Source organism: Bubalus kerabau, chromosome X (assembly GCF_029407905.1).
Source record: "Bubalus kerabau isolate K-KA32 ecotype Philippines breed swamp buffalo chromosome X, PCC_UOA_SB_1v2, whole genome shotgun sequence".
In the NCBI taxonomy this organism is placed as follows: Eukaryota; Metazoa; Chordata; class Mammalia; order Artiodactyla; family Bovidae; genus Bubalus; species Bubalus kerabau.
Window position 1 is genome coordinate 108,883,805 of NC_073647.1, and position 9,494 is coordinate 108,893,298.

General features: G+C 48.7%; 1 protein-coding gene and 1 non-coding gene across 4 annotated transcripts; both read left to right on the forward strand.

Moving 5' to 3' along the window:
• Positions 1-904: 904 nt before the first annotated feature.
• On the forward strand, positions 905-9,148 carry MAGED2 (MAGE family member D2). 3 transcript variants are annotated; one of them, XM_055563133.1, is made up of 13 exons: positions 905-988; positions 2,487-2,560; positions 2,922-3,395; positions 3,995-4,303; positions 4,424-4,487; positions 4,748-4,827; positions 5,352-5,446; positions 6,144-6,223; positions 6,317-6,359; positions 6,695-6,757; positions 7,860-7,974; positions 8,409-8,815; positions 8,998-9,148. In XM_055563133.1, exons 2-12 carry the CDS (start codon positions 2,516-2,518, stop codon positions 8,805-8,807), a joined length of 1,767 nt encoding a protein of 588 aa, XP_055419108.1. In that variant the 5' UTR covers positions 905-988; positions 2,487-2,515; the 3' UTR covers positions 8,808-8,815; positions 8,998-9,148. The 3 variants fall into 3 exon arrangements, with proteins under 3 accessions (XP_055419108.1, XP_055419110.1, XP_055419107.1); XM_055563135.1 differs by lacking the exon at positions 905-988 and adding an exon at positions 1,032-1,055; XM_055563132.1 differs by lacking the exon at positions 905-988 and adding an exon at positions 1,526-1,617.
• On the forward strand, positions 7,571-7,698 carry LOC129640503 (small nucleolar RNA SNORA11). Its single transcript, XR_008708870.1, has one exon. It is a non-coding gene; the product is annotated as a small nucleolar RNA SNORA11 (small nucleolar RNA).
• Positions 9,149-9,494: the final 346 nt, after the last annotated feature.

Here is a 9,494-nt window from a genome sequence, read left to right on the forward strand (position 1 = left end):
AGAATATTATAAATAACATGAAAGACATTTGTAATATATGCAGCACACAAATGTGCAAGAGACATTGCTTGTGGAAATGTTATTCTGTGTATCTTTTTAGAGTAAGCTGACAAGTTCGTGTATCAAAATGGAGTCAGCTCTGCTTGTAACAGTAAATAAAAAATGGAAACAATCTAAATGTCTATGTACTCCTGGACTGGTTAAATACATTATGGGACATTTATACAGAAAAGATTAGGGGCTGGTGCACTGAGAGGACCCAGAGGGATGGTACTGGGAGGGAGGTGGGAGGGGGGTTCAGGATGGGGAACACGTGTATACATGTGGCAGATTCATGTTGATGTATGGCAAAACCAATACAATATTGTAAAGTAATTAACCTCCAACTAAAATAAATAAATTTATATTAAAAAAAGATTATGGAGCAGTTAAGAAAAATGTACACTATGGAAAGCTGTAAACAGCTTAATTCTAAAGAATATACAACTGGGAAAAAAACCCAGGTCACAGAATAACAGATATAGTGTACCATTTGTGGGGAGAAAACTCAAATAATCAGTATATGAATAGAAACAAATCTGGAAGAATGTATATCAAAATATTAATAGTGGCTATTTCTGGGGCATGAGCTAAGTATGTTACAAATTTCTGTATTATTTGAAATTTCACAACTACAACACATTACTTTGCAATAAGCAAAAATAAAGATATAAAAATAAATATATTCAATGAATGAATCGCTTTGAGGCGGTGGTTTTGGTTTGGAATGGCTTCAGACCGAGCCTGGTACAGTGGCATAAACACGGGCTTCGGCGTCAGACAGCCCTGAGCTGGGCCCCATTGCCCCACCCCCCGAGGAAGGAGAAGGGGGGTGGCAGGGGGCTGCGGAAAGGGGCTGGGCTGGGCTGTCTGCAGCTCTAGTCCAGGACGCTGACTTCCAGAGGGACTGAGAGACGGAAGACAAATTCCGGACTCGCTGGAGGACAAGGTGAGGGACGTTGAGATTGAGGTTTCCAGACAGTAGTTCCAGTCCTCTCGAACATAGAGCCAGGCAGGTGGGCAATTTTTACTGCACCACTGCAGCTAGGGGAGAGGTTACTCGGAGTGGGATGTAGGCAACGAAGACGACCAAGAGAGTAGTAGGTTTATGGACTGGAGAGCAGAGAGTAGTTGAGGAAGGGAGGGGAGAAAAACTGGGAACTGGGCGTGTTGAATGGTGAATGGGGAATATGAGGGGGAAGGGGAATGCTGAGGGGAACTGGAAATTCAGAAAAGAAAATAGGGGAGTGTAGAGAAGGGTTAAGGAATACTAGGGGAGGGAGTGCAATAGTAACATGAAGGAGGATGGTGTGAGGAATGGAAATAAGGAATCCTGTGGGGTAAATAGGAAAGTCAATGGAGAACTAGGGAGCGGGGATCAAGGCAGAGGGAATACGGACTGGTACGAAGTGGGGGATAAGGAATGAGGAGTAGGGAGCGGGGGAAGGGCAGACGGAGGCCCCCCTAGGGAGGCGGAAAGGGGCGGGGCCACTTCCGGCCTGGAGCGGAGAGGGAAGTCTCTGAGTTTATGAGGGGCTCAGAGGGAGTGGACGCACTCAGGAATTGTAGAAGGACGAGGTGAGCAGCCCTGGATCTGAGCCCGGGAGGGATCTGCCCCACCCTCTGGGATCTGCAGAAATTCTGCTCTAAAGGACTGGATCGTACCGGATCCATCCAGTCAGGAGGGGAGGGGACCGGACCCTGTTTGGCTGGGCCTAAAGATGGAATCACTAGCTCAGTACTGATTTGAGGAGGGGGTGTATTAGGGACGGGGAAGAACCAAGATGCACTTGGGCCCTGTTTGGAGGGGGAGCATATTATGAAAAAGGGCGGGACCAGGCGGTGTACTGGACTTGGGGTGTATTCAGTAGGGGAGGAGTCAGGACTAACGGACACTGCGACAATTTGAGAGTGAGGTTTGTTGGGGAGGGGGCGGGACCGAATGATACTATGAACTTGGAGAGGGGCGTGTTGGAAAAAAGGTGTTGGACTGAGTCCTCGACTATTACGCATGCGCACTATGGCTCGCTAGAAAGGGGCGTGTAGAGAAGGGCCAGCTTGGAGAGACACCAGCTGCAGTGTGCGCATGTGCAGGGTGGACATCAAAGAAAGGGCTTCTGCTGGGAAAGCGGGTGGGGCTGAGATGGGCCCTGCAACGGATGCGCATGCGCATTGTCGACTTGCGGCTGGGGAGGGGGGTGCACTGGGAAAGGGGGCGGGGTCCTCAGGGCTGCCGCGCTGGCACATCTTCCTGGAGAAGGGGAGGGTGCGGCTGCAGAGAATTGAGACCTAGACGTTCTGGAATACTGAATTTGAGAACGAAGTCTTTGGGTGGGGGTGGGGGGCGTTGGGAGGGTTTGGGATTGGATGGGGATCAGCCTGCAGGCAAAGCGGGAGAGAAGACGTTTAGTGGGTTTGCCTCTTGACCCAGGCTTTCTCCCCTTCAGGCTCAGCTCTTGCCAGGCCGACTTGAGACATGTCTGACACAAGCGAGAGTGGTACAGGTCCAACCCGCTTCCAGGTAAGCCCTTCTGCCCTCTCCCTAGCTGCTTTTGCTCTCCAGCTCTTGTTGCTGCCCCCAATCCCTTGGCACCTCCCCTCCCATCCTAATCCTTCTCCACCTACCTCCTTGCTTGGGTGCTGCCCCCCTCCCCCAAGTAGAGGGAAGGAGGAGGGAAGGAAGGAGGGAGGAAGCAACGCTAGAGGGAGAGTGGGCCCGCCCCTTTTCTGCTCAGGAGAGGCCTTGTTGGGCAGAGGTGGTCAGAGCACACCGCAAATAGGAGTTAGTATAGGTAAGAGAAGTGAGGCCCTGGAATTTTGGAGCCATTTGCTTAACTGGGGGTGGGGAGAAAGTTTGTGAGCTTCCCTGCTTCATCTTGCAGGCTGAAGCTTCAGAAGAGGACCCTGGCTTGAAGATGCAGACCGTACTGACAGTGACCCAGAACTTAGAGGCCTCAGAAACACCGAAGGGCTCAAAGACACCAGAGGTCTCAAAGGCCACGAAGATCTCAAATGCTGCAGGAGTCTCAAAGGCCACTGAGGCTCAGGAGGTATCTGCCACTCAGGCTTCACCTACCACTAAGCTGACCGATACCCAGTTTCTAGCAGCCAAAAAGAAGAGTCTGGCAGCTGACACCAACATGCAGCATACTGACCCTCAGGCTGTGACAGTGCCTGCTACTGAGACCAAAAAGGTTAGCTCTGTGGCTGATACAAAGGTCAATACAAAGACCCTGGAGACTGAGTCTACTGCCTCTCAGGCTCTGGCAGATGAACCTGAGCCTGAGGGTGCAGCTGGTCAGGCTCAGGAGAATCAGGATACCCGGCCCAAGATCAAGGCCAAGAAAGCCCGAAAGGTAAGATCTTTGCTTTTCTACTTCTCTTAGTTGGTTCATGGTTCTGTAAACCTTTAGAAGGTTGGTTCCCTCTCCTCATAATAGCTGTGGGGGGAAACAAAGAGGAATTTGTTATAATTCCTGTCTTCAGAAAGCTCATAGACTGGACATGAGATAGGAATACGCATAGCCGAAATCTAAACAAAATGCAGTTTATGTTTACGTAGTAGCTTACCATATGTCAAGGGCTTGAGCTAGGCATATTCACACAGGTTATCTCATTAAATCCTGAAAGTGATCTAGTTTTGTAGAGAAGGAAGTTGAGTCCCAGAGAGGTGGAGTGACTTGTCCAGGGTGATATAAACAGAATCAGTGGTGGACACAGGAAGAGGAGAAGCCTCAGGCTTTACACTTGGGTTGCTCCTGTCCTGGTGGGAAGATGAAACTCCTACTTGGAAACCAGTGAAAGATGAATCCAAGACTCAACATGGCCAATATCTAGTGAGTCGGGCTGTTACTACAAGGGTGGGATTAGAGGGGACTTCTGGAAAAGAGAAGATGAAGGAAAAAGAACCATCTGTTTCATCTGGCAATGTTGTGTTTGCTCTCTGTTGATGCAGGTGAAGCATCTGAATGGGGAAGAGGATGGCAGCAGTGATCAGAGTCAGGCTTCTGGAACCACAGGTGGCCGAAGGATCTCAAAGGCCCTAATGGCTTCAATGGCCCGCAGGGCTTCAAGGGGCCCCATAGCATTTTGGGCCCGCAGGGCATCAAGGACTCGGTTGGCTGCTTGGGCCCGGAGAGCATTGCTTTCTCTGAGATCACCCAAGGCCCGTAGGGGCAAGGCTCGCCGCAGAGCTGCCAAGCTCCAGTCATCCCAAGAGCCTGAAGTGCCACCAGCCCGGGATGTGGCCCTTTTGCAAGGGAGGGTAAGAACCCTGTCCTCTCCACTCTGCATTATTCTCTGCTTTGCCTGCCTTCTTCTCTGCCATTGTGTCAAGTTTTTTGCAAACACATTTTGATCTTTCCATCTTTTCCACTTCTCCCAGGCAAACGATTTGGTGAAGTACCTGTTGGTTAAAGACCAGACGAAGATTCCCATCAAACGCTCAGGTAGAGTCCTACTAACCCCTTCCTTCCTCCAGCTCTGCCCTCCATTGCCCTCTCCCCCACATGCTGAGGGCATTTCTTGCTCTCTTGCTTCCACTTATGCCCTCTCAAAGTTCTAATTTGGCAGTAGTAGCATCTCTGTTCACTAGCTCAGAACCTGTTTGTGCCACCCACAGCAGGGTTGGAAAAGGGTGTATAGTTTGGGTATGGGGGCCACTTGGCTTCACTTCAGCCCAGGTGCTCGCAACACTCTCCCCTTGCAGACATGCTGAAGGACATCATCAAAGAATACACTGATGTGTACCCTGAAATCATTGAACGAGCAGGCTATTCCTTGGAGAAGGTGAAGGGGCAGACCTGGGGGATGGGTGCAATGGGGAAACCTTGAATCAAACAAAGGTGTACATGTCTCTTCTGGGGGGCACCACAGAGACTAATCCAGCCCCGTCACTGTGCAGATGGGAAGACAGTGGCCTATCAAGGGGCATAGACTAGCTTGAGGTCACACAGCAAGTCCATGGTAAAATCACAGCTAGAACCCAAGCTAACCAGCTTAGTCTTGGCTTCTGTCCACTGCTGGACAGTCCTGTAATGTACTTCAGATACTCACTTCTCAATTTCTTTCCCCACTCTCTGGCTCCCTGGATTCCACTGATCACAAAGATGACAATAACAGTAATGCATTTGTTGTCTGTTTGCTGTGTGCTGGCCACTCAGCTAAGTGCTTTATGTGCATTATCTCACTGATTTCACATGCACACACACACACACACACACACACACACAGACTCCTGAGTACATGGGGAGCTATGGGATGCCAAGGAAGCTGAATTCTGTGGTCTCACAAACTGTTCTCCCCATCCACAGGTTTTTGGGATCCAATTAAAGGAGATTGATAAGAATGATCACTTGTACATTCTTCTCAGCACCTTAGAGCCCACTGATGCAGGCATACTGGGAACGTAAGCTGGGATAGGGCTGGGATGGGAGGGAGGCATCTGCTTTCGTTCATGGTACTAGTTCATCCCTATCTTCTCCCTATACCCCCTTAAGAAATAGGAAGGACAGAACCCCAGACCCCTTTTCTATCACCCACACATAGTTGGAGCCCTGCACACAGGAGTGGTACCTGATTATGATTGTCTGTAGGGTGTAGAAGCCTCGGGTAGAAGTACTCTTACTGTAAGATTTTCTGGTTTTCCAGAAGCTTTCCAAGAAAGCAGACTTGTCATTCCTTGTCTCTTCATATTGGCCTTGGTAGAATAGTTCTCACAGGAGGGCTTCCTGGTATGAGTGGATCATGATGCTCGATGGGCAGGGGCATCAGTGGGGCTATGCCTAGAATTTTCTTGAAACTGATGGGTCTAGGGGAGTAAGAAGGGACTCACAGTTGACTGGGTGCTCAGATCATACCATTCTTCTATTCTCTCAGCAACACAGGAAGAGAAGGATGTGTTTTTCCCGTTTTATGAATAGGAGACTAGGCTCAAAATCATAAGTGCCTTACCCAGGATACATAGAGCTTGAAGCATAGACTGGGCAGAATTCTCCCATATCTGAAGAATCTGGGAAAAGCTAGCCTAGTGAGCTGGCTGATGTGTTTTTTTTTGCAGATGGCTGCTGGATGTAAACCTTCTCTCTGTCCCATTATTCTCCTAGGACCAAGGACTCACCAAAGCTCGGTCTCCTCATGGTGCTTCTTAGCATCATCTTCATGAATGGAAATCGATCCAGTGAGGGTGAGTGGCTGGGTTGGTAGCTGGATGGGGGGTCATGGTCAGAATTGCACATGTTCATTTTCTATCCCTGTTTCCTTTTTCCTCCCCTTGCAGCTGTCATCTGGGAGGTGCTGCGCAAGTTGGGGCTGCGCCCTGGGTATGATTGGACTCTGTCAGCACGTGCTGTCCGTGTTGTCCTTTGGCAAGAGAGGATGGTCCCAGGATTGCATCAGCCTGGTGGTCTGGTGGGGTGGGCAGGGGTGCTGGATTGGGTCCAGGGTTCTGACCTAGGTGGATGGGGAAATGGTCCTGAACTCTGCTCTATGTCACTGACTCTTGGGTTTCTATGGAATTTCCATCTTATGCTGGAAGCTTCTTTTCCATGTGGGACATGTCTCTGTCCATATCTGGGAAGTGCTGTAGCCCCAGTTATATTTATCTGTGTATGTAGTTATGTATGTATGTATTTATTTTATCATTCTCTACTGTAAGGATACATCATTCGCTTTTTGGAGATGTGAAGAAGCTCATTACTGATGAGTTTGTGAAGCAGAAGTAAGTCTGTATGGTGTTGCTGTGTTCCATGCATTTTGCCTGTCTTCGAAATGAGTGATAAAGCTATGGTGCATGTGCATGTGCTTGTGCATGTTATATAAGTGCATATGCAAGTGGTAGCTTATTCCTGAGGTAGTGGCAGAGAACATGAGTACACGTTTACCGACCTACTTGTGCTCTCATATATGCCTTTGGAGCAGTTCTTCAGGGGAAGGATTGTCATCACCAGTATTGTATGTGTGAGGAAACTAAAACTGAGAGAGGTGAAGTAATTTGCTCAGGGTTATACAGGCAGCAGATAGAAGAGTTGTATTTAAATCCTGACTTCAATACCTTGGTTCTTTTTACTATGCTAGCTAGGGCTTCATAGAAATTAATTTCCATAAAGAAATGCCATAGAATGGTAGCTTTAGGCAGCAAGGTACTGTCTTGGAGTCTTGACTTGAACATCTCATTTCATTTTCATAACTACTCTGCAGAATAGCTGCCATCATCCCAACCCCAGTATCAGTTGAGGAGCCTGGGACTCAGAGAGTAGAAGTCTGAACATGGCCCTGGCTGGTAAAGGACCCATTTGGATCTGAAACCCAGTCCTCCTGACTTTTCTGGCCAGGTCCCACCCTATTCTTGGTCCTTGGAGAACATGTGTGCACTCACGCAGCTGCACCAGCACACATACCTGTATGCTCACACACAAATGGTCCAGAGTATGCATTGAATCCGCTGCTCTTGGTTGACTGTTTTGTCCCATACAGTCATTTCCTAGGATGGACTGTACCAGGGTTCAGCCAGGCCATGGATGAGCCCATTGGTGGGGTGTGTTCAGAGCAGGGGGCCTAAAGAATTGGCTTCTCTGTTTGCAATACACCCAATAGGAATCTGGGTTATTGTGATAGAGGCACAAAACTTGTGGCCTTCCTATGAAGAAATACTCTATATAGGCCCCTTGTACCTCCACATGGCTGTTGGGTAAGGTCAGTGAGATAGGGCTGAAGATTGGAAGAAAAGCTGCAGTAGTCAGTGGGGGAGTTTGCCACCTAAATGCATGAATGGGCCATTAGTGGTCTTATAGACATAAAGGCTTTGACCCTCTCTTTTCAAGGTACCTGGACTATGTCAGAGTCCCTAATAGCAATCCCCCTGAATATGAGTTCTTCTGGGGCCTGCGCTCTTATTATGAAACCAGCAAAATGAAAGTCCTCAAGTTTGCCTGCAAGGTAATTGGAGAACTGCCCAAGCTTGGCATACCAAGAGCATGGGGTGCCACTGTCTGGGGTAGGCTGTGTGCAGAGCAGTCTGTGGTTCATGCATGAACATTCTGAAGCCTGTATTAATGTGCAAACACTTTATTTGAATCATTTAATACTTACAACTGACATGTCATTGCCTTACTGCAAGTGAGAATACTCAGGCTCAGAGGTTGTTAGGTGTCATGTCCAAGGTCACAGAGATAGTAAGTGTCAAAGCAGAGCTGGAATATTAGGTATGAGCCTGGTGGGCTGCCGTCTTAGGGGTCGCACAGAGTTGGACACGACTGAAGCGACTTAGCAGCAGCAGCAGCAGCAGCAGCAGCATGGTATTATAATTTGCATAGAGTAGGCACTTGGTGCTCAGATTTAGATCCTTCAGATGGTTGTTCTTCCTGTTGTAGGTACAAAAGAAGGACCCTAAGGAATGGGCAGCTCAGTACCGAGAGGCAATGGAAGCAGATATGAAGGCTGCAGCTGAGGCTGCAGCTGAAGCCAAGGCAAGGGCTGAGATTAGAGCTCAGATGGGCATTGGGCTCGGCTCTGAGAATGCTGCTGGGCCCTGCAACTGGGATGAAGCTGATATTGGACCCTGGGCCAAAGCCCGTATCCAGGCGGGAGCTGAAGCTAAAGCCAAAGCCCAGGAGAGTGGTGGTGCCAGTGCTGGTGCCAGTGCTGGTGGCAACTTTGGTGCCAGCACCAGCCTGACAGCCACTCTCACGTTTGGGCTCTTCGCAGGCCTTGGTGGAGCTGGTGCCAGTGCCAGTGGCAGTTCTGGTGCCTGTGGTTTCTCCTACAAGTGAGATTTCAGGTATCTACTTATTCTGGGGGGAAGCCAGGGCTCATGGGGGTGGGATAAAGAGCTGGGTGGTTATAGGAAGGCCAGGGTTGGAGGATCACATGGAGAGTGTGAGAAGACACTACTTTTGGCATTTTATTCCTTCCTATTGGTGGATATAATTGACTTTTTTATTTTCTTTTACTTGTTTTCAGATATTCCTAATCCCAGCAGTCTTTCTCTTCGAGCCAGGGTGCATCCTCAGAAACCTATTCAACACAGCGCTCTAGGCAGCCACTATCAATCAACTGAAGTTGACACTCTACATTAAATCTATTTGCCATTTCTGAGTTTATTGCCTTTTTTGGTGGGCTGTCACGTTTTTGTATCATATTTTAAAATGAACTGGGAAAGTTTCCACCTCAATCTGTGCTTAGCTTGAGGTGACATTGCTGAATTCAGTGGAGCAAGATTAGCATGTTTCCTGGGATAGGTTGGGCCCCATCTCTATCCTATAGAGCAGGCAGGGTTGCAGTGGTGTGGGAGTCATAGGGATTGTAGGCACAGAGGGCATACTTAGAAGAAGCTCTGATATGGGCAAATCTGGTCCAGAAAAATAGAGGCGATTGGGCATCAAGTATTGACTCTCCTTTTGAGAAACTTGGGTTAGACAAGAAGGAGAGAGAGGTAGGTAGCTAAAGAGAGGTACAGG

Bases quoted from the DNA above. Each gene is read 5' to 3' on its own strand.
- MAGED2 (XM_055563133.1), top strand. From the start codon at position 2,516: ATGTCTGACACAAGCGAGAGTGGTACAGGTCCAACCCGCTTCCAG. The intron at 4,488-4,747 runs GTAGAGTCCTAC...CTCCCCTTGCAG, and splicing joins GATTCCCATCAAACGCTCAG to ACATGCTGAAGGACATCATC. The intron at 4,828-5,351 runs GTGAAGGGGCAG...CCCCATCCACAG, and splicing joins CAGGCTATTCCTTGGAGAAG to GTTTTTGGGATCCAATTAAA.